The sequence below is a fragment of the Stegostoma tigrinum genome, chromosome 44, assembly GCF_030684315.1.
Source record: "Stegostoma tigrinum isolate sSteTig4 chromosome 44, sSteTig4.hap1, whole genome shotgun sequence".
Classification (NCBI taxonomy): Eukaryota; Metazoa; Chordata; class Chondrichthyes; order Orectolobiformes; family Stegostomatidae; genus Stegostoma; species Stegostoma tigrinum.
The window spans coordinates 10,282,175-10,306,891 of NC_081397.1; the positions used below are offsets into that span (position 1 = coordinate 10,282,175).

Here is a 24,717-nt window from a genome sequence, read left to right on the forward strand (position 1 = left end):
TCAGTTTCAGCTAAAAGAATGAGAGTTTCACTGCTGATTTCTGCCTGTCAGTTTCTGCTCTGTCTATGTGAGTTTAACAATCAGTCTATCCCTCTCAGACTGCTGTGTGAATATGTTTGTGTAGTTATCAATCTGTACACTTTCAGCCTCTGCTTTGTGAATATGTTTGTGTAATTCTCAGTCTATCACTTGCAGTTTCTGTTATGTCAATATATGAGTTTAGTTATCAGTGAATACCTGTCAGTTTCTTCTGTGTGAATATGTACATGTCATTGTCAATCAGTACCTACGGCAGCAGATGAGTGTAGTTATTGGTCTATGCCTGTCAGTTTCTGCTCTGTGCATCGGTGAGTGAAGTTACCAATCTGTGCCCGATCAGTTATTTGAAACCAAGACTATTACAAACAATCATTCTGCTTTGGGAATGTGTGATTTTACCCATCAATTTCCACCTATGAGTTTCTGGCTTTGAATAGGCAAATGCATTTATCAATGTGTAACAGTCAGTTTTTATTCTGTGAATTTGTGTGTAACAACATTATTCTTGCTGTCAGTATCTGCAACATAAATGTGAGGCTGCATTTCCCCATCTCTCCAGTCAGTTTCTGCTGTGTGAATGGCCAAGTCAAATTATCAGTCCATGCCTGTCAGTTTCTGTTATTTGAATGTGAATATGTGATTCATCATCAATTTTCTTTTGTGTGTTTCTGAAATGTGAATGAGTCAGTGTAGGTATCAATCCGTATCTGTCAGTTTCTACTGTTGTGTATCAATGTGCCTTGATTCTCTTGCAACCAGTAATATTCTCTGTGAATATGCAACACATTCTGACACAGGTAATACGGCGTTGAGACTGGATTTCAATCTCTTCGGCATTTTGAGACTTCTTAGTTCGTTATCAGTTGGCAGGATCTAGGAGGGGTCATACAAATGGGACTGATTTCCTATGAGAACCATTCTGAATCAACAACACAATTTACAGTTTGTGTGCTGAGTGTGGGTTTTATATACCGATTGTATCATATGCTGATTCTCTGTCTCAGTACGGGATTTGTTTTTTCAGGTTTCAGTAGTATCAATGAGACATTTAGATTCATTTTTTTTTGTATTGGACATCGTTAGTGCTCTTTCTTAAAGATTTTGTTTTGCACCTGTCTGTCTATTTCTATGTTACATTTTTAAACTAATACTCTATACAACAGAATATCATTTACTTCATCACCAGGATCAGAATCAAGGTGAGGTGCAGCGTGGAAGCAGACCATTCAGCCCACTGTGCCTGCACTGGGACATTACATTCTGCATACTAGTTTCCAGTAATTGTTGGAATTGTGAACTTCTTCCACTCACTGCCAGTGTCTGTTAGTGCCAATTTGACATTATTTCTCCAGTTATCAGCCTGCGAATAGCTGCAGTGCTAGCTTCGTGATGTCGGCAACCATCTCAGATACAGTAGATATTCACTGACTCTGTATGACTGAGGGATTAATATTACACTGACATTTGTCCGTACCATGAGGACTAATGTGATTGTGCTGTAGGGAAGGTTGACATGAACATCAAGCCCTTTGTAGAAAATTGAAACAAAAAATTCAAAGAGATACACAATGTTTCTTGCCAGACTGAAGAAAAAAAAAGAAATATTAACTCCTGTAAGGTGAAGAAATGATAAGGGTGAGGATAGCAGTTCCTCTTCAGCCTCAATACATTCATGGAAATAGAATGCTGGCTGATTGGGATTTTAAAAGTTGTTCATTGAAAAAAAAGGTGCAGACGCAATGGGCTGACGGGCCTTTCTCTTGTGCTGCAGAGTTCTGTAACTTGAGGGTGTTAGTGGAGATCATTTTGAGTCTATCATTTTCTATGATTTGCAGTGAACACAAAACAATTTAGTTGTTCCACATTGTAACATACACCTTCAGTCAGTCAGAGTGTGTGTGTGTGAGAGTGAGAGGAGGAGAGAATTATTCATCAAAGGATTAATTCTGTCCTTCTCAGTCACTGATAAACTTCATATAAACATGTTTCATCCACTTTAGTAACTCTTGTTGCACGGGTTCTTCCCATTTCTGTACTTAACATCTCACTGAGGTATGGCTGTTGAAACTATGTTACAGCATGATCTATTGTTTGTCTTGATTGTAACTTTGAAAATGCCCTTATAAAATGCAGATTTAATGCTGTTCCTGAGTGTCTATTTCGGATGACCAATCAGTCTATCCATCTTCAAAACTTGTGTCAACGTCAGTGGGCTACATACCTGCTGATTGTTAGCAGTAACTGGTCAGACTTGGCTTTGTACCGAGGAAATACAACATCATCCTGGTGCTTCAAGTATTTGCCTGGAGGAAGTCAACATACAGAAAGTCTGGCCGTATTGAACTAATCAACATAACATCAAGTTCATAATCATTGGGACGTGTGTCTGTTTTTAAAAGAAGAAAACTAGCAAATTGAACAGAACCAGAGGCTTTATTCCCTGTTCTCCAGATCTGCTCCTTTTCTGGGAATTCTCATGGTACTTTTTTTTTCCTGAAATAATTCGAAATCAACTGAGTGAGAATCAGAAACTGAGCAACAACTGTACTTTCATACATGGGGCTATCCGAAGAAACAGGCATGCATACACAGTTCAATATCCAGCTCACAACACACTACCTGTGAAAAGGAAGAACAAAGGGCGCTATTTTAAATGTTTCAGGTGAGAAATGTAACCTGGGGACTCAAATACCTGTCCTTTTCAGGGTTATAACATGCCTCTAGTCTGTGTTTCCACTGTTCACGGCACTATGTCCATCCCAGTTTAGAGGATGAAAAGCACAAGCCTGACCCCCAGCAGCAGCTTCTTGCCGCTGTGTCTCCCTCCGCAGGCCCACACACAGCCCGAGAAAGGCTTCTCTCTCCCCGCCCCCAGGCCGCTCACTCCAAGTTCCGGGACCAGTTCCTGCTCCGCTCCGCCTCTTACCAACAGCCCCCGGTTCTCCCTGAACTGAGCCCGAATCAACGCCGGTCTCGGAGCCCCCTCTGTGTCCCAGACTCATATCTCGATGCGCTGCTGGAAGGAGCCTGCTGTTCCCTCGCTTCCCTGGGCGCTGGTCTCTCCATTGCGGCCTGTTTCAAACAAACTTCTTCCACTCACTGAGTCAATGGCAGCGCTGGGGGAGGGCCTCACGCATGCGCTCCTCTGGGTTGTGTGTGACAAAGGGAAATGGCGGTGCAATGGTTCTGGGAGGGGCTGCTGTTCAGTGGGTCGGTGTGGAATTTTAGTTGGGCCGAAGTATCTGTTTTCACATTGTAAGGATTCTATGATGATTCTATGAAGCGTGCTGCAGATTAGGCGCATAATTGTGAACTATGTGCCAATGTTTTGTTCTGCTCATGTCACCTTCCTTACTGTTTTCATATAGAATAAAAGTTAGAGCATAATTTTGAATGCTCCTGTTTCCTCCCGCATTCCAAAGGTGTGCAAGCTAGGTGGATTGGCTATGCTAAATTGCCCGTGGTGCCCAGAGATGTTTAGGTTTGGTGGATTAGACATGAGAAATAAAGGGTAGGGGAATAGGTCTGGATAGGGTGCTCTTCAGCGGGCGATGAGGACTTGTTGAGCCAAATGGCCTGGAGCGGTTCAATGTGTGGCAGCATCTTCGAAGGAAAAAGGAACAAAATTAACATTCTGGGTCCAGTGACCTTTCCGCAGATTTGATGGTGGCTGGGAAAACGTCAGTTTATATGCAGATAAAAGGGGAGTGTGATGGGGTTTGGAATAAATGTTAGGATAGAGCCTAACAGAGAGAAGAACATTTGGACAGAGCAAGAATAATGCAGACATTTCAAAGAAAAAAAAATGCCAACTGTGGACATCACTGACTGGTCTGAGCATTGATTGACCCTCCTGAAATGCCCGTGAGAAGGCGGTAGTGAACTGCCTTCCTGAACCGTTGCAATCTCTGAGCTGTAGGTTGGCCCACATTGCCATTAGTCAGGGAATTGCAGGATTTTCACGGATTGACACAGACTGAACGGCCAATATACTTCCAAGTCAGGATGGTGAGTGTCTTAGAGAAGATCTTGCAGATCGTGCAGTTCCCATGAACCTGCTGCTGCTGTCTTTCAAGATGGAAGTAGTTGTGGGTTTGGTAGGTGCTATCTAATTTTATATTTGAGAGAGTGGATGTTTGTGAATGTGGTGCCAATTAAACAGGAGCAGCTTTTTCGTGGATAGTACCTTGCTTGCTGTGTGCAGTTGGAGCTGCACTAATACAGGTAATGGGGGCTACAGGGGGGAAACCTTTACATTCCTGACTTGAATGTTGGAGATTTTGGACAGGTTTGAGAAATCAGGAGGGAAGTTACTTGCTGCAGTATCCATAGCCTTGGCCCTGTTCTTGTAGCCAATGCATTTATCGGGTGAGTCCGGTTCAATTTGTCCTTCATGGTAGCTCCCAGGATGTTGACAGTGGAGGATACAATGATGCTGAGTCCCAAGTCAAAGAATGCCTTACTGCACGACTCTGTGACACAGTTTTACACTCACACACTGATCAGACTTGATATAACCTCCATCCACCCTAACAGCAAGCTCTATCACTACAACCCCCCACTACAATCCCAAATCTCACTGGTATTGTATAGGTTAATGTGAGTGATAGTGAACAGAATTGGACATGTTGCACTGACCCTGAGAACAATCCTCTTGTATTACAGTGGGGTCATCACTATTCCTTCTCCTCTCAGAAAGTCTGTCCGGGCACACACTCATCTTGACAGTGGTTAGCTACATACCCCCCATGCTGAGAAACTGCACCATCTGTGTGTCTCTGTTTAGTGGAGAACAGCTGATCTCCGGTTGGGATTGATTTTGTACTGTTCACTGTCAGAGCAGGAGGAGCAAATACAATTGAAAACATTGGAAACGCTCACTGAAGTGAAGGCCAAGCTGAAAACCGAAGTTACCAAGAAAGCAGCAAAGAAATGAACCTGTCGGTGCAACATGTAACCACCTGAACCCAAAAGCTCCTGTCAGAGACACCGACATCTCTCAGGAGAGAGCTGGGCCCGGATCAAAGGATCCCTGTCCCAGTTCCGGTGGAGATACGGACATTAATTGATTTGAATAACTCAAAACACACTTTCTCGGCTTCATTTACACCCAGCTCTTCTCACACATTCTACAAGGAATCAGTGTGAGGTTCCCCCTCTCATTTTAACTGACCATCAGTTCGGGTGCAGTTGCAGTTCATGAACAAAAACAAAGTTGTTGGAAAAGGTCAGGTTTGGCAGCACCTATGGAGGGAAAAAAAAGGAGTTAACGATTCAGGCCCAGTGCCCTTTCCTCAGAACTGGATGCAGAGAAATAAAGCTGAGGCCTTTGTTGAGTACAGAGCATCCAGCATCGGAGAGCAGAAGGTTAGGAGGGATGGTGAATACCTGGCAGGAGGTGAAGAGTTTGGGGGAGGGGATAGAGTCAGAGGGAAGGGAAGGAGAGGTAGGTCCCAGAGAGCCATGAGTGGTTTTGAGTTGGTGCATCTTGTGGGCCTTATTGCCTGAAAGGAAAAGAAAAAAAAAGTCCCTTGTTAGCACGACAAATGAGTCGGAGGATGAAGTGGTATCAGAGATAATGGGAACTGCAGATGCTGGAGAATCCAAGACAACAAAACGTGAGGCTGGATGAACACAGCAGGCCAAGCAGCATCCGTGCTCCTGAGATGCTGCTTGGCCTGCTGTGTTCATCCAGCCTCACATTTTGTTGTCTGTGGAGGATGAAGTGGAACTGGGGAGTGGAGCAGCCCTGAGCCAGTGTGTTACGATGCTGTTGGAGAGAGAGGTTGAGAGTATGCATGTGCCGCCACATGGCACTCAGGGTGGATCTCAGGATGTGGTGAGAGCAGCTGTCCGTGAAACGTTGAACATTATGGAGGTATATATGCTCCTGGGAGGATTCAAAACATGAGGGATGAAACTTGAGTCGTAATCCACGTGGGGTAAGCCTGAACCAGAGGCAGTCATTGAGGAATGTGACATGGCTGTGGAAAGTGAAATGGCTGGATGAAGGGTCTCGGCCCAAAATGTCAGATTTTGAGCTCCTAAGATGCTGCTTGGCCTGCTGTGTTCATCCAGCCCCACACTTTGTTATGATGGCTGTGGAAATGTCAGTTTCAGTTCCTGTCCATTTCTATTTCACATATTCAGGGAGTCAGTAACACTGGCGCAGAAACCCCGCTTCACAACACAGTCCCCAAGAAATGATTTTGTCTGATTCACCGGGAGCAATGGAAACTGACTGTCGGATTCTACAGCATCTGCAGTTCCTGCTATCTGTGAAATGGAAGCTGACATGCTGTCTTCTGAAAGGAAGGCCAGGACATGGGCTTTTGATTGTTTCACAACTGCTTTTAAAATTGTATCAGTGATATCAGGTTTTGTGCTCCTGAGATGCTGCTTGGCCTGCTGTGTTCATCCAGCTTCACACTTTGTCATCTTGCTTTTAAAATATCCAGGTTTTATTATCTTTGAACACAAGTTTGGGTCTGCAGGTTTTCTGCCGGGCCTTGTGTTCACTGCCCTTGTGGAGAAAAGGTTTAGTTCCAGATCCAGTTGGGGGCGGCAGTAAGCTGGAGGCGGAGCTGGACATTTCTCTGCCTGTCACTCAGTTTTCTGCCAGCCTCTCACTTTCTGTCAGCTGTTTCTCAGTCAGGTCGGGGCAGGCAGTATAAAAAAGGAAGGTGAGGCAGCTCGGCTCTCAGTCGGCAGCGATTGGAGTGAAGAAGCGTGATGTCTGGGAGAGGGAAAGGAGGCAAAGGCCTGGGAAAAGGCGGAGCGAAGAGGCACCGCAAAGTGCTCCGTGATAACATCCAGGGCATCACGAAACCAGCCATCCGGCGCCTGGCTCGCCGTGGCGGGGTCAAGCGCATCTCGGGCTTGATCTACGAGGAGACCCGCGGGGTGCTGAAGGTTTTCCTGGAGAATGTGATCAGGGATGCGGTGACCTACACTGAGCACGCCAAGCGCAAGACGGTGACTGCCATGGATGTGGTGTACGCTCTGAAACGCCAGGGCCGCACTCTGTATGGATTCGGCGGCTGAGCAAATCGTCCCTTTTCCAGCGAACCCAAAGGCTCTTTTCAGAGCCACCCCAACCCTCCGCCTGAGAGCGGAGACCTGAGGATGGGGAACCAGCACATAGGGCTGGTGCAGCGACTTTTAATGACGCTCCCAGGAATGATAATTTGTTCAGTTTTGATTCTGGTAGCCGTGCCGAGGTTTTAGTGGCGTGTTCATTCCACCTGCCTGTTAGAGATGGTCAGGAAATGATTCAGAGCCCTCTCCGCGCTGACTGCAAGTTAGGTTCACAAGAAAATTTTGTGAAGCATAAGATATAATCTTAGGCGCAGGCGCATGGGACTTTTTAATATTTTGTAAGGTCAGGCTGAAATCGGCGGGCGATTTGAAATTGACCAACTGTCATTTGAAGTTAACCAATCCAGCCTACAATAATTATTTTACTGCCTTTTCTGTCCTTCAGTGGCTGTTTCTCGGGGATTTGAGGGACGGGACTCGAACAAATCCCAGCTCTAGGGCGGGCTCTCCATCCTCTTAAATAGGCAGCGCCGCATCAAGTTCAGCATTGATAACCGCAGCCTGTGTGTGTGTTGCAGAGAATGGCTAGAACCAAGCAGACAGCGCGCAAATCCACCGGAGGGAAAGCTCCCCGCAAGCAGCTGGCGACCAAAGCGGTCCGCAAGAGCGCTCCGGCCACGGGCGGAGTGAAGAAGCCTCATCGCTACAGGCCCGGCACGGTGGCTCTGCGGGAGATCCGCCGCTACCAGAAATCCACCGAGCTGCTGATCCGCAAACTGCCGTTCCAGCGCCTGGTACGGGAGATCGCTCAGGACTTCAAGACCGACCTGCGCTTCCAGAGCTCGGCCGTAATGGCCCTGCAGGAGGCCAGCGAGGCTTACCTGGTGGGGCTGTTTGAGGTCACCAACCTGTGTGCCATCCACGCCAAACGGGTCACCATCATGCCCAAAGACATCCAGCTGGCCCGGCGGATCCGCGGGGAGCGCGCCTAAACGGAGCGTGCCCGGCCCTGTACATTCACCCCGAGAAACACAACGGCTCTTTTCAGACCCACTAAACTGTCCCGAAAGAGCAGCAATCGTCAGGCACTGTGGACTTCAGTTCATGTAAACGCAGAGCGTGCTATTGATGTCTCAATGCAACGGGAGTTGCAGAAACTGAATAGGTCTGTGAGATGCACGAATTCATACTACAGACGATGCAACTCGGGACAATCAGGTTTATAAATTTTCAGTAATCACAACACATTCAAGTACTGCACTCCATATTTTATAACTTATACATTTCCAATGGAACCGCCTGTGTGCGAATTGCTTCCCGTGGCGTTTCCCCAGCTCTAACTGAACTTGGCGGAGGAGGATGGTGGGTAACAATCGCCAAAATTCAAACCCCACCACAACATACAAATGACATCCCCTCCCTACCTCCCCACCTACACTCTCTCCACCTATCTTCTTTACTCTCCATCTTCGGTCCGCCTCCCCCTCTCTCCCTATTTATTCCAGTTCCCTCCCCCCATCCCCCTCTCTGATGAAGGGTCTAGGCCCGAAACGTCAGCTTTTGTGCTCCTGCGATGCTGCTTGGCCTGCTGTGTTCATCCAGCCTCACATTTTATTATCTTGGAATCTCCAGCATCTGCAGTTCCCATTATCTCTGATACAAATGATTTTTGTAGTTTTGCCCAAATCTCCCACTAGTGTATTCGATCCTCTGAGGCTGGTCGGTTCTGTCTCGAATGGCCTCTTTCTGGCACCGAGCTATTCCATGTCTCTTGTTCCCTGCCACCGGATGGATGGGGATACTTTTTTGAGTCACTATTTAAAGTCGCTGTCCCGACAGCGAAACCTCCAACTTGATTCGTCCCGTTCTAGTTTTATCACTGTTAAAGCGAAAACAAAACGGACTATTTTTGCGTATTTGGAGGCCCCGGTTTGCACATAAAATCAAAATTAGTTAGCCAGCTGTGACAGTCTAGCTGCTTTTCACTGATGTTGGGAGTGGCTCTGAAAAGAGCCTTTGGGTTGTCAGGTTACAGAACGGTCTCTTCACTTTTTAGTGGCGCCCGCAGCGGAGGTTTTCTTGGGCAGCAGCACGGCCTGGATATTAGGCAGCACCCCACCCTGAGCGATAGTCACCCCTCCCAGCAGCTTGTTGAGCTCCTCGTCGTTGCGCACGGCCAGCTGGAGGTGCCTGGGGATGATGCGGGTCTTCTTGTTGTCCCGGGCCGCGTTCCCGGCCAGCTCGAGGATTTCAGCCGTCAGGTACTCGAGCACCGCAGCCAGATAGACCGGCGCTCCGGCACCCACACGCTCAGCATAGTTACCCTTTCTCAGGAGCCTGTGAACACGGCCCACCGGGAACTGCAGCCCAGCCCGGGATGACCGGGACTTCGCCTTCGACCGAACTTTCCCGCCACCGCCCTTTCCTCTCCCAGACATCGCCACAAACTCACAAACACTTTCACAGAAGATGCTGCAATGCGGCCACATCCCGCCCTCTTATACCTTCGGGAGGAATGGGGGTGCGGCCATTGCTGATTGGTCACATTGTTCAGAATCTCCGAATGTCATTTCAATGCCCAATCAGATATCTGCTTCCCTCACCAATCCGGAGAGGGCCCGGGGAGGAGGCCGGAAAATCCCGGCGCCAAATCATCAACCGCTTTCTTTCAAACTCGAAAAGCCCGCCAATATATACCAAACAGTAAGAAGGCAAACAAAGAATAATGCTTATTTATTTGAAGTAGTTTACTTTTAGAATATACCGACATGATTCACACAATTTCAGTCATTCCCTAGCCTCCTTCCATCTGTATTTGTGATCTTGAAAGGATTGTTTCCTCGAACTTTACAAATAAACAGAAAGAAAAAAAAACGCACGAAATCCATTCCCTGCGTAGATACTATTTTACATCAGCACCGGGCTTTTTTGATCGAATTCTACTCATTTATTCCGTGTGTGAGTATCAGTGCTTTGGATAATATTTTTAAAATCGCCCTGCCTATAGCTGTCGGCTGCACTTCAACAATAGTTCTACGTTTGCGATGCAAATGTTCTAGTTTCATTTCAGGTCGAAATTCTCCCGCCGACAGCAGAAAGCCTCATATCGAGTTTTCCGCAAAACCGGAGAGAACACGCGGGGAGATCTGAAAAAAAATCCTCAGTGTGTGAACTGTTGTAAAAGACCGGCGCCAAATCATCAACCGTCTTCTTTCAGAATTTGAAAAGCCCGCCAATCTGGACAAGACGAGGAAGACGTTTTTCACAGAATAGTGCGTAAATGCTTACGATTTAATTGCCTTTTAGATTACAAATGGATGCTTCACTCCATCTCTCTTTCTCACTCCCTGACCTAATTGAATCCACCCATTTCTGATTTGAGTGGAGTTTTCCGAACAGGCAGAAACAAAATAAAACAAAGCGCCAACGTCCGCTTCTGTTTTTGTATTTCACGTTTTAAACGCTCCCCAACATATTGATAAGGCATCAGGCAACGTTCATCCGGCTGAGCGCATTAATGGGCAGCACAGTCTTCAGACAATTTCGTAAAGTGGCCCTTATTGTGATAGATCAGGTTTCCGCTTGATCTCGGTTCATTTTGAAAGCCTCCAAGCGAAAGCAGAAAGCCCCACGTACTGCATTTTGAGAAAAGAAAATCACAAATCCCGCGTAGAAATTTAGAATTGAAATTAAACTGAAATCGCAAGATATTTCTATTCGTCGAACTCAAATAAGAGGTCATTTCATTTTGGTTGCCACAGTTGGATTTCGGGGTTCAGAACCCACCGCGATTAGTTTGAAAAACCCTCCAGTGTACAAGAGGAGGAGGAATGAATAATTAAAATTTTCGTTTATAAGCTTAATTACATTGACGTTGCAAATGAATACTTGACACACTGTTTCTTCATCGCATCTGTCCATTTCTGCACTTGATGAGAATTTTCTGAAGTTAGGAACCAGGAAAACAACTACAAAAGCACGGCATTCTGCAACTTAATTTCAATTTTTCAAGTGCACACCGAATATTGATTAAACCTTGCACAACATCCTTTCGGATGAACGCGTTCAAACTTTAAACAACAGCTTGAAGTTGCCCTCCCCCTATTGCTCTTCATCAGACTTCAGGCACAATCGCAATTCGGCAGTTGTTCTTGTTCTTTATTATTAAAAGAAAAAAAAACAGTAGATTGTAAACTCTATTCATGGGATTAGAAGTTAATTTTGTTTCGGGGTGATCAAGTGTTAAAGAGGAACGCGAATGAAACGGAAGTTGCTAAAATATGACTCACTGGCGATAATTATGCTCGTTGCAGATACGGGGAAACGAGACAGGGTATGGCCGCAACTGAAACTAAAGGGCAGATCAGGGTCCACCCATAAACTTGTACAACGCACGTAAAGCCTAGGGACATTAATAATACAAACCGAAAATATTTCGCAAACTTAACGTGGTTCAGCCGTTTCAGAGAAGTTGTGGGTGGCTCTTAAAAGAGCCGTTGGGTTTTGGATGTGTTTTTCTCAGCACAATGTGGGGTCTCACTTGGAGCTGGTGTACTTGGTCACCGCCTTTGTACCCTCCGACACGGCGTGCTTGGCCAGCTCCCCGGGCAGCAGCAGCCGCACCGCGGTCTGGATCTCCCGGGAGCTGATGGTGCTGCGCTTGTTGTAATGGGCCAGGCGGGAAGCCTCCCCCGCGATACGCTCGAAAATATCCTTGACGAACGAGTTCATGATGCTCATCGCCTTGGAGGAGATGCCGGTGTCGGGGTGAACCTGCTTCAGCACTTTGTAGATGTAGATAGAGTAACTTTCTTTCCTGGATCGTTTCCTTTTCTTGCCGGCTTTCCCCGGCGCCTTCTTGATGATTTTCTTGGCGCCCTTCTTGGAGGCTTGCTGTGCTTTCTTCTCATCTGCCATACTGACAGTCACTTTCAGACACAAAATAAGCGAAAGCGGGCTCGGAGCTCGCTTTTTATAGCCTGATCGCGTCAGCAATGCTAATGAGGGATGAGGGAAAGTCTTATTCATGATTGGGTAGTTTAAAAGAATGTCAAGCATGACAGCAGCCTCTCTGTGATTGGTTAGTTTGGGACACAATGTGAATCTGTCAGGATCTGCAACGAAATGCGAGACACAAACCAAATTTTGAACACGGATCTGACTCCTAACTCACTCGAAAATCAACTGGTTATTGTCATTTAATTATATCTGGAACACAGTATCTGTGAGATTTTAAATGTGGCAGTGTGTTTTATTCTGCTCATGACAGTCTTTTGTGCATAACATATTATTTTGTTTCATCTCTCCCTGAGTTCCACAGGGCACTTGTGTCATTGAGAGATTCAGGCTTATTGAGGGATAGTTTGTCCAATGTCTGTCAGTGTCTCCTATGTGAAAATGCGAGTGCAGTTCCTGAGATGCTGCTTGGCCTGCTGTGTTCATCCAGCCTCACATTTTATTATCTTGGAATCTCCAGCATCTGCAGTTCCCATTATCTCTGCAGTTATCTATCTGTCCCAGTCTGTTTATGCAGTGTGAATGATTATCACTCTCTCACAATCTGTTCCTGTCATACTGTCATAGAGATGGATAGCACTCTTGGGTCCACCTCGGCCTTAATGATCAGATTTCGTAAATTAATCTAGTCCCATTTACCAGCATTTGGCCGATATCGCTCTAAACCCTTCTCATCCTGAAACCATCCAGAAGCCTTTTAAACGTTGTAATTGTCCCATCCTCCACCACTTCCTTTGGCAGTTCAGTCCAATTATGCACTACCCACTGCGAGCAAATGTTGCCCACCTTAGGTTATTTTTCTCACCTCTCACCTGAAACCCATGCCCTCTAGTTAGGGATTCCTCTACTCTGGGCAAAAGAACTTGATTATTCACCCTATCCATGCCCCTCATAATTTTATAATCTTCTGCAAGGTCTCCACTCAGCGTCCAACAATCCATGGAAAACAAGCCCCAGTAAGCCCTGTCTATTCAGTCTTTCCCGAAAGGCCAAGTCTCCGGCCATGGCAACAATCTTTTAAACATTTTCTGAACCCTTTCGAGTTTTAAAAAAACCCTTCCCCATTTTAAGGGGACACAAGACCCAAATGCAGTTTCTCAAAAGTAGCCGAACCAATGTTCTGTACAGCAGCAACATGACCTCCCAAACCATACATTCAATGCACTGACCAATAAAGGCAAGTGTATGAAATGCCTTCTTTGCTGACCTGTCTATCTGTAATTCTATTGTAAGGAGCTATGAACCTGCACTCAAAGACCCTTTGGTTTGGCTTCCCTGGAGCTTACCTGGAGCCTGCCAGTCCTGCCCTGATCTTCCCTGACAAAATGTAGCACTTCATGCTTATCAAGATTTAACTCCATCTGACAATCCCCAGCCCAGTGGTTCTTCGATCAAAGGTCCCATTGTTGTCTGAGGTCATACAGTCATACAGCATGGAGAAAGGCACTGTAGGTCAAACTGGTTCATGTTGACCACAGTGCCGATTCAGCTAGTTCCAATTGCCTGAATTTGGTCCATGTCCCTCTAAACCCTTGCTATTCAAATGTTTTTTTCAATGTTCCTATTGTACCTGCCTCAACCACTTTCTCTGATCACCTATTCCACATATGCACCACTCTCTCATGTCCTTCTTATACCTTTGCCCTCTAGTTTTCAATTCCCTATTCTTGCAGAAAAAATACACTGTATGCATTCATCCTAACTGTCCTCTGATGATGTAACACACATCAATAAGGTCATACCTCATTCTCCTATGTTCCAAGGAATAAAGTACTCTCCTGGCTAATCACTCCCTATAACTGAGGCTTCCTTGCCCTGGCAACATCCTCGTAAATCTTTTTTGCACACTTTCCAGTTTAACAATGACTTTCCTATAACAGGATGACCAAACTGTACATGATCCTCCAAATGTGGCCTTACCAGCAACTTCTACAACTGTAACGTACGTCCCAACTCTTGTACTCAATGTTCCACCCAATGAAGGACAGCATGCTGAATGCTTTCTTCACTACCCTGCCCACTTCTGACATCACTTTCAATGAACCATGTACTTGTATTCCCAGATGCCTCTGTTCCACAACACTCCTCAGGACCGGAACACTTACTGTGCAAGTCCTACCTTGGTTTGACTTTCCAAAGTGCAAAACCTCACACTTATCTGAATTGAATTGCATTTTCCAATCCTCAGCCCACTTACCCATCTGATCAAGATCCCTCTGTTATTTTTGACAAACTTCCTTGCTATCAACAATACCTTCTAATATTGTTCATTGGCAAACTTACCAATCTTAACTTGTACATTCACATCCGGATCATTTATATAAATGACACATAACTAAGGTCACAGCACCAACCGTTGCGGCACACCATTAGTCACAGGCCTCCAGTCCAAGAAACAACCTTCAACCATCACCCTCAGCTCCCTACCATCAAGTACATTTTGAATCCATTTAGCTAACTCCTCCTGTGAGCCATGCAACTAAACCTCCTCACTGTCTAGCCATGCAGGACTTTGTCAAAGGTCTTACTAAAGTCCACACAGACAACATCCACTCCCGACGCTTATCTATCCAAATGGTTACCTCTTTAAAAAACTCAAACATTTGTCAGACATGACTTCCAACTCGCAAATCCTTGCAGGCTATCCCTAATCAGACATTGACGATCCAAAGTTGGTTGATTCTGTCCCTCACTATCCTCTCCGATAGCTTACCTCTCACTGACATCAGGCTCACTGGCCTGTAGTTCCCTGGCTTGTCTTTGCTACCTTTCCTAAACAATGGAACAACATTACCCACCCTCCAGTCTTCCAGAACTTCACCAGTGGCTAAAAATGAAGCAGAAATCTCTGCACGGTCTCTGCAATTTCTTTCCTAGCCTCCCACATCATCCAAGGACAGACTTGATCAGGCCTCGGGAATTCATCCACCTCAATGTGATCTAAGGCTGCAAACACCTCCTCTCTGGTAATATGTATGCAGTCTAAAAATATCTCCACTTGTTTCTCTTATTTCCTTAGCATCCATGGTTCTCTCCTTAGTAAACACGGAGATGAAATATTCATTAAAAATCCCCTCCCCTGGCACCGCGATCTGCTGTGGCTCCACACATAGATCACCATGTTGACCTTTAAAGGGACATTTTCTCTCCTGAGCCACCCTTTTACTCTTAATATAGCTGTAGAACCTCTTGGGATTATCTTTACCCTAATCTGCCAGATCCATCTCATACCCTCTTTTTGACCTTCTGATTTCCCTCTCAAGTGTTCTCTTACACTTTTTGGAGCTATCTAGAGATTCACCTGAGTCTGATAGCTTAAACCCAATGTATTCCTCATGAGTGTATTCACTCATATGTCCCCTTCAGTTTCCTGTCATATGAAAATGTGAGGTTAGTTATCAATCTGTACATTTTTGTCTGCGCTCTGAATGTTTGGCAGCAGTTATCACTCTGTACCTGTCAGGTTATGCTCGATGAATAAATTTTCAGTCAATCCATGACTGTTTCTGTTATAAGAATGCAAGAGTTATTTATCATTCTGTTGCTGCCAGGCTCTGCTATGTGAATGTCTGATTGCTTTTATCAGTCTTTCCCTCTCAGTTTCTCTGTGCATATGGGAGTGTGGGTATGGGTATCAATTTGTACCTGCCATTTTCTGGTATCTGAATATGAGAGTTTGGATGTCAATCTGTACCTGTCACCTTCTGGTGTGTCAATATTTGTTTTAAGCTCTGTGACTGTGAATGTCATTTTCAGTCTCTCTTGTTTCTGCTATTACAACATTTCACTTTAGCTATCAATGTGATGTTAGTATCTGCCAGGTGACTATTTGAGCACAATTATCAATCTATAACTGACAACTTTCCAATATGCAAGTATGAAAGTGTAATTGTCAGGCTGATCTGGTCAGTATGTACAATGTGAATAAGGGAGTGTAGTTATCTGTCTGTCTCTGTCAAGTTCTATACATGTCAACCTAAGTGTAACCTGAAAGACAATGTAATATCAATATGTGACCGTAGTTATCAACCTGTTCCTGACATTTTCTGCTGCGAGAAGGTGAGTGTCGTTATCGTTCTAGGTCAGTCAGTCTCTGCAATGTCCATCTGAAAGTTTAGTTATCAATTCATCCCTGGTGTTTTCTGCTCAGTGAATGTGTGTAGTCATCAAAGTGAGCCTGTCAGGTTATGCTGTGGGAGACAGAGTGTTATGATCAGTCTGCTCATGACAGTATTTGCTGTGTGAATATGCGAGTGTAAATATCTACCTAGACCTTTCAGTTTCTGATTAGTGAATGTATGAGTGCAGTTTTAATTTGTATCTGTTAGTTTCTGGTCTGTGAATCTGAGAGCGCAGTTGTCAACATCGTCCACACAGTTTGTGTTAAGTGAATGAATGCAGTTATCTGTCTGTCTCTGTTATGTGAATGTATGAGTCCATCATCATCCTGTACCGTCAGTTAATGCACTGCAATGAGACAGTGTAGTGATCACCCTGTCCCCGTCAGTTTGTCAGACTTGACTATGAGAGTGTTGTTATTCATTGATGCCTCTCAGTTTCTGCAATATGAATGTGAAAATGCCGTTATCAATCCATACTATTCACTTCCTGCTGTGTGAATGTGTGAGTTCATTCTCTGTTTCTGCTATGTCAATATGACAGTTTAATTATCAATCTGTACATGTCAGTTTCTGTGAGATGAATTTGTGAGTGCAGTTTTCAACATGTAACAATGAGATTCTGCTCTGTGAATACTTGAGTGTCGTCATAAATCTATACCTGTCAGTTTACGCTATGAGAAACTAGGAGTGTGATCATCAACCTGTTCCTGTCAGTTTCTGGTAAGTAGGTACCTGAGTATAGATACCATTCTCTTCCTGTCAGTTTCTACTCTGAACGTGTTTCTGAAATTATCAGTCTATCCATGACACTGCTTTGCAACAGGAATGTTTCGTTATCAATCTGTATCTGTCAGTTTCAGTTCTGAGAGTCTGAAAGCATAGTTATTAAGGTTTGTAATTCATACAGATCAGGTACTCAACTACAACAGCAATCATCCCAAGTGTCATTTCCAATAACTACAAAACAGATGACAACAGAAAGACACAACACGTCGAGATACTAGTGACCCTGCCATACATTAACGGCATGCCAGAAATGATCACTAGATTACACCGCCCAGTAGGAATCATGATTGCCCCCACAAACCAACAGCTACTGATGAGAATAAAGGATCCGCCAACCACGACCGACAGAACCAATATTATTTACAAGATACAATATTTATAAGATGTTATAAGTTATTTACAAGACTATGAAAGGATCGCCATAAACATTACATAGGGTAAACCTGTTGCAAACTAGACATCAGCATTCATAATCACCATCCAGCTACCAAGGGACATGGCCAACTATCATTCATCTCAATACACATGGGCAAAGAGTGACACCAATTTGAATGGGACAACGTAGCCATCCTAGGACATCCTGTAACAGGAATACAAAGTACTGGGCTAATGGTAAGATTCTTGGTCGTGTGGATGAGCAGAGAGAGCTCAGTGTCCATGTGCACAGATCCCTGAAAGTTACCACCCGGGTTGATAGGGTTGTTAAGAAGGCATACAGCGTATTCGATTTTATTGGTAGAGGGATTGATTTTCGGAGCCATGAGGTCATGTTGCAGCTGTACAAAGCTGTGGTAGGCTACAGTTGGAGTATTGTGTACAGTTCTGGTCGCCACATGATAGGAAGGATGCGTAAACATTAGAAAAGTGTCCAGAGGAGTTTTACCAGGATGTTGCCTGCTATGGAGGGAGGATCTTATGAGGAAAGGCTGAGGGACTTGAGGATGTTTTCATCAGAGAGAAGAAGGTTAAGAGGTGACCTAATAGAGACAAACAAGATGATCAGAGGATTAGATAGTGTGGAAAGTGAGAGCCTTTTTCCTTGGATGGAGATGGCTAGCACGAGGGGACATCGCTTTAAATTAAAGGGTGTTAAGTATAGGACAGATTTCAGAGGTAGGTTCTTTACTCAGAGAGTAGTAAGGGTGTGGAATGCCCTGCCTGCAACAGTAGTCGACTCATCAAGTTTAAGGACATTTAAATGGTCATTGGATAAACATATGGGTAATCATGGAATAATGTAGATTGGATGGGCTTCAGTTTGGTTTCACAGGTTGGTGCAACATCGAGGGCCAAAGGGCCTGGGCTGTCTGTAGTGTTCTATGTTCAATGTAATTTAATGGGTAATTAACAATGGGTTGGGAGTGTATGGGCTGCCAGCAGGAAAGTGCAGTTGGCGTGGGGTGAGATCAGCCACAATTTTATTAAATGGCTGAATTGCTACTCCTGCTGCTAATTCTTTTGTTCTCAGATTATGGGAGGATACGGACTGGCTGATCAGTAGCAACTGGAATTCAATTCAGGTACATGTGAGGCAATGCACATGGGCAGGGCAAACAAGTGAATGGAGTACATGACAAACAATGTAGGACTAAGGATCAGAGGGACCTTGCATTATTTGCCCATCTGTCCCTTAAGGTAAGAGAACAGCTCGCGAAAGGGGTTAGAAACCAAATGAGACACTTGCCTTTGTTAGTCGAGGCACAGAGTTTGGGAGCGAGGAGGTTATGCTGGAACTGCATATACAGTTGCTGCGGCCCCAGCGAGAGTGTTGTGCACAGCTCCGAAATCAACAGAATAGGAGGGATGTGATTTCACTGGACACAGCACAGAGGAGATTTATCAGAAAGCTGTCTCAGATGGAAAGCTTTAGTTATGAAGAAAAGTTGGGCAGACTGGATTTTTTTCTGGAGCAGAGGAGATTGAGAGGCACAGGGTTGAGATATATAATTTAGACAGTCATGGCGGATTTCAAGCCTGGATTCCCTGAATTTCTGAATTACCACTAAACCGAGGCATTCCCGAGAATTTTGACACAGCAACAATTGGCACGAACTGCAATATTGTTCCAAGTTTGCACGAAGGAGATGTTTACAGGACAGATGAGGGAATGTGTGTCTTTGCTGCATGTGCTACCTGGGTTAATGCTTGGTGCTCTGACCATTTTCATTCCCTTTGGACTTTTCTGTGGTGGTTTGATATTGAATAAAATATTTAATACAGAGCACTCGGAAAGCAGGGGCTGGGTTGGACAGAGGCGGTATGGATGTCCAAATGGGAAATGATGCTGTCCAAATCTCCAGGAATTCTTCAAGGAAATAAATAGTGGAGTTGATGAGGGGGAGTCAGTGGTTGTGCTTTATTTGGACTTTGAGAAGGCTTTTGACAAATTCCAACGGAAGATACCAGTGTGTAAAGCTAAAGCGCCCGGGATTGGGGTAGTGTACTGAGATGGGTAGGATACTGTTTGCAGATAGAAACAAAGAGTAGGAATAAACAGGCCTTTATTTAAATGATGGGCAGTGACTTGTGGGTGCCATAAGACAGTAAGATATAGGGGCAGAATTAGGTCATTTACATCATTGAGTCTGCTCCCACTATTTGATCATGTTTCTCAACCCTGTTCTCCTGCCTTCTGCCCTTGACCCCCTCACTGATCAAGAACGTATCTATTTCTGCCTGAAGTACACTCACTGACTTGGCCTCCACAGCCCTCTGCAGCAATAAGTTCTACAGGGTCACCAGTTTGTGGCTGAAACAAATTCCTTATCTCAGTTCCAAAATGTCATCCCTTCACCTCGATTGTGCTCTTGGGTTTTAGTCTCCCTTACTAGTGGAAACAGCTTCTGCTTGTCTGCTCGATCCACAGCTCTCAGTATCCTGTAGGTTTGAATTACCAATCATCCTTCTAAACTCCAATGAATACAGACCCAGTGTCCTCAACTACACATCATTCATCCTCAGGATCATTCTTGTAAACTTCTTCTGCACCCCCTCCAATGCCAGCCCATCCATCCTCCGATATGGTTTGCAAAACTTCTCATGATATTCCTAAAGCAGTACAGATCTGCTCTTGTATCCTTGCCCTTTTGATATGAATGCTAACATCACATTTGACTTCCTAACTGCCAGCTGAACCTGTATGTTAACCTTAAGAGAATCCTCAACAAGGATTCCCATGTTACTTTGCTCTTCAGATTTCTGAAGGTATTCTTCGCTCAGAAAATAATCTGTGCCTCTAATTTTCCTCCAAAATGTATAACCTCACACTTTCCCATGTTGTATCTGTCACTTCTTTGCCTACTCTCCTAGCTTGCTTGCTTCCTCGGTACTACATGTCCCTCCACCTGTCTTTGTGTCAATAGCAAACCCAACACCAATGTTCTGAGTTCCTTCTTCCTGATCATTAATGTATAACCTGAATAGTTGTGGTTGTAATGCTGACCCCTGTGGAACACCACTAGGCACCTGCTGCCATCCTGACAAAAAACCGAGTTCCTGGCAGTCTGCCAATCCCATATCCATGCCAGTACTTTGCCCCTGACACCATGAGCTCCTATCTTCTTTCACAGCCTCTTGTCAAAGGCTTTCTGGAAATTCAAAGTGTTCATGTCCACTGGATATCCTTTCCTAGCTTAGTCATGACCTCCTCAAAGAATTCTAACAGATTTGTCAGGGATGACATCTCTTTGATGCAGCTGTGCAGACTCTGCATTATTTTATCATGCACTTCCACGTATTCCACCACCTCATTCTTAATAATGATCTCTAAAATCTTACCAATGACCGAGGTCAGGCTTAGCCTCTCTTCTTAAACCATGGTGTTGGATTAGCTACTCTCAAGTCCTCTAGGACCCTCCCTGACTCCAGTGATTCCTGACAGATCACCACCAATACGTTTACAATTTTCTCAGACATCTCCTTCTGAACTCTGGGGTGTAGCCTGTCCGTGATTTATCCACTTTCAGGCTTTTCGCCTTCACCAGAACCTCCCCCTTGATGATAACCACAAACCTCACCTCTGCCCCAAACTCTTTTGAAGTTCTGGTGTTGTTGCTGATGGTCTTCTACTGTGAAGGCTAATGCAAGGTACCTATTCAGTTCCACCACCATTTCTTTGTTAGTTCTTCTCCAGCCTCATTTTCTACTCTTTTTTTCTCTCTTAATGTTTAGTATCTTAAAAAAAAACTCTTGCAGTCTTCCTTTCTCTGACTGGATAGGCTGCTCTCCTATTGCATCCTCTGCCCCCTTATTGTTGTTTTTGTGATCCTCTGGCTTTTAAAGGCTTCCCAATCTTCTGTTGCTGGCACAGTGACTCAGTGGTTGTCACTGCTTTTACATGGTGCCAGGGACCTGGGTTTGATTCTACCCTCGGGCAACTGTCTATTGGAGTTTGCACATTACCTGTTTGCTGGCTTTCCTCCCACAGACCAAAGATGGGCTGGTTAAGGGGATTGACCATGTTAAATTGTCCATCATGTCCAGGAATGTGCAGGCTTGCAGGATTAGCCATGGGAAATTAAGGGTTACAGTGACAGGGGAGGGGTCTGGGTCTTGTTGGGATGTGCTTTGGAGGATCAGTGTAGAATCGATGGGCTGAATGACCTGTTTCCATATTCTTAGGGATTCTATGATTCTGGCTTCCCACTAATCTTCACCACTTTGAATGCTTTTTCTTTTGTTTTTACGCTGTCTCTGACTTCCCTCGACTGCCATGGTCCCTCATCCTGTCCTTAATATGTTTTGTTTTAAACCCTTGGATGAACATCTGCTGTGCTTCTTCAATTACTCCCAAAAACCTCTGCCATTGCTGCTTCACTGCCTTCCCTACTATATGTCCCTTCCAACCAACTCTGGCCTGCCTCTCTCACATGTCTTCATAGTTAACTTTGCTCAATTATAATGGCATCACATCTGATTCACGCTCAACCATTTCAGACCATAGGGTGATTTTTTAAAAAATGTGATCATTACTGCGCCCGAGGCATTCGTTCACCTTCTGATCTCTAATCAAGTCTGCCCCATTACATGTCATTAAATCTGGTATTGTCTGTTCCTTTGTGGGTTCTCCTGTAAGGTGCTCTTTAAAAAAAAGATCTCGCAGACATTCCGCTGTTTATTTTTTTCTTGAGATACACTCCTTAAGTGATTTTCCCAGTCTGCCTGCATATTGGAGTCTCCTGGTTTATTTTACTCCCCACGTCTTGATCCTGCTCAAAGGCCTATACACAGCTCCCATCATGGTCTTGTCTTCTTTTGCAGTTCTTCAACTCGATCCATGCAGATTCTATGCCTTCTGATGTTATATCACGTTTTGTTCAAAATATAATTTCTTATGGACAAGGCAACGTCACCCTCCTGCCCATCTGCCCATCCATTTGACAGGATGGCTATTCTTGGATGGTCTGTTCCCAGCCCTGATCCCCTGCAGCCAAAATGCGTGTTAGGACCCCAGGCTATTCACCAAATATGTCAATGCTTTCGATGAGGGGAACTAAACGTAATATCTCCACATCTGCAGATGACACAAAGCTGGGAGGGAGGGGGAGCCCTGAGGAGGATACAGAGATGCTTCAGTGTGATTTGGACAAGTCAAGTGAGTGGCACACGCAGTTTCATGTCAGTAAATGTGAGTTTCAATCTCTTTATTTGAGGAAGGAGATTCTTGCAATAGCGGGGCTGCAGTGAAGCTTTACTGGGCTGGTTCCTGGAATGCAGAGCTGATGTCTGAAAGGTACAATCGGTGAGGGTTGTATTCACTGGAGCTCGGAAGAAAGAGGGGGTTTGTCACAGAAACATAAAATCCAAACAGGACAAGGTCGATACAGAAAGGTTGTTCCTGAATCCAGGGGACTCCAGAACCAGTGATCACAGTTTGTGGCTGTGATGACATCACACACTGACAATTGCACAATGACATCACCCACTCCCTGGGGATTTCCTCGAAGGTGGGATTTTTCTGACTCCGGTCTTTCTGATATCTTTGCAGGTGCCGGCTCCAGCAGGAGATTTCCAAATTGCAGACGGTGAAATTGTTGAACGGTGAGTACCTTTGACCATTCTTTCACAAATTTGAACTTTTTGGTACTGTGCCAGTTATCTGTGAGAGGATCCACATGTCTGGGGCTGGTACAACTCCTTCATTGTGGATCTAAATCCACATCCATCCATTGCTCTGCTTCACATCGGTCCTACCTGTTCAGCTCTCTGCCATTGTCTCACCTCCTCTCTTTTATATTTCCATGTTTGTTTGCTGTGTCTCTGAGGTTTCTAGATTGCCCATCATCCAAATACATGCTGCGGGCTTACCAGCTTCATCTTCACTTGGCACCTCTCACCATCAGGAATCATAATCGTCATAGAATCATACCGTTCAGAAGAGGCACTTTAATTCATCCTGTCAGCACCAACAAAACTACTTGATCTATACCTTTCCCACTTTCTACCACTTTGCCCATCATCTTAAAGGTTATGGCATTTCAAGTGATCATCCTTTTCGTTTTGAAGGTTATGAGATTTCCTGCTTCAGTTACCCTCCCACTTGGTGCATTCCAAATACCCACCGCCGTCTGGGTGGGAAAAAGAGTTTATCAATTTCCCTCAATACACTGTCTTTCACCTTGAAATGATGTCCTATTGACCCTTAAACTGAAGGGAACAAATGCTTCCCATCTGCCCTGTCCATGCCCCGCACAATCTTACAGGAACAGGAGGAGGCCATTCAGTCCCTCAACCCTGTTCCACCATTCAGTGCTGTTCAGCCACCCTATACTGTCAAAGTGTCTTCAGCACATTGAATTGAGTTACGGCGAGTCTTAGAGTCATACAACATCGAGGCAGGCCCTTTGGTGCCCCATGTCTCTGCCAACCAACAAACACAAAGCCACACTAATCCCTTTTGGCTGCATTTACTTCAGAGACTATTATGTTCTGGCATTTTAAATGTTCATCCAGATGCTGTTTAACTAGTATGGATGTACCTGCCTCCACCACCCTCTAAGCTAGCACATTGCATATTTCTACCATCAGTCACTCAGAACAATCAAAATTGATGATGAGGAAGCAATGTAGAGAGAAGTCAGATTTTACTGGATCCAGGAAAATGAGGGAAAACCTAAATTGCATCTGGATGGCAACTCTCAGATTACCGTTCTGGTGCTGCAAGAGGAGTGAAGAATTGCAAACATTCAGCATGTTCAAAACGCCAAAGTAGGACAGTAGCTTAACTTCTAAATTCTAGAGGGAACGAAGCCACCCGCCAAAGGAAGCAAGCCAAATCGATTGGTAATAGCGAAAATGGCCAGAACAGGAAGCTGTGAATGGATATTCATTTCTGTGGAAGTGCCTGGCACTTTGGAGAACTTTTGAGAGGATTGTGGCAATACTTGTGATTCCTCCTTTTGGGAAGAATATAAGTCCCCTTTAGTTAAAGGGTTAATAGGACATTGTGTCAAGGGGAAAGACAGGAAATTGAGGAAATTTGATTTTTTTTTTCACCCAGTGGTGGGATGCAACATGTGGGAGGGTAACTGAAGCAGGAAATTTCTAAAAAAAAATTCTTAGAAGACAACCTTAGAAAAGGAGGAGGAGAGGGGGCCGAATTGAGGTATACAAGATAATGAGAGGCATAGATAGAGTTGATAGCCAGAGACTATTTCCCAGGGCAGAAATGGCTAACACGAGGGGTCATAGTTTTAAGCTGGTTGGAGGAAAGTATAGA

The 24,717-nt window shown here is 44.8% G+C and overlaps 3 protein-coding genes across 8 annotated transcripts in view; 1 reads left to right on the forward strand and 2 right to left on the reverse strand.

Moving 5' to 3' along the window:
- The window catches only part of LOC132206966 (histone H2B-like), a 94,335-nt gene that overhangs the window by 37,015 nt on the left and 32,603 nt on the right, over positions 1-24,717 (reverse strand). Inside the window, exon 4 of one of the 6 annotated variants that reach the window (XM_059642108.1) lies at positions 9,847-12,191. The exons of the other annotated variants lie outside the window; for them this stretch is intronic. Within the exon in view, the coding sequence (XP_059498091.1) occupies positions 11,614-12,135 (522 nt within the window). The 5' untranslated portion in view covers positions 12,136-12,191 and the 3' untranslated portion in view covers positions 9,847-11,613. Of the gene's footprint in view, positions 1-9,846; positions 12,192-24,717 lie in introns of those variants that run through there. 6 annotated transcript variants of the gene reach the window in all.
- Positions 6,755-7,104, forward strand: LOC132207042 (histone H4). The gene has a single exon (XM_059642233.1). It carries the CDS (start codon positions 6,772-6,774, stop codon positions 7,081-7,083), a length of 312 nt encoding a protein of 103 aa, XP_059498216.1. The 5' UTR covers positions 6,755-6,771; the 3' UTR covers positions 7,084-7,104.
- Positions 9,123-9,536, reverse strand: LOC132207056 (late histone H2A.2.2-like). Its single transcript, XM_059642248.1, has one exon. It carries the CDS (start codon positions 9,513-9,515, stop codon positions 9,123-9,125), a length of 393 nt encoding a protein of 130 aa, XP_059498231.1. The 5' UTR covers positions 9,516-9,536.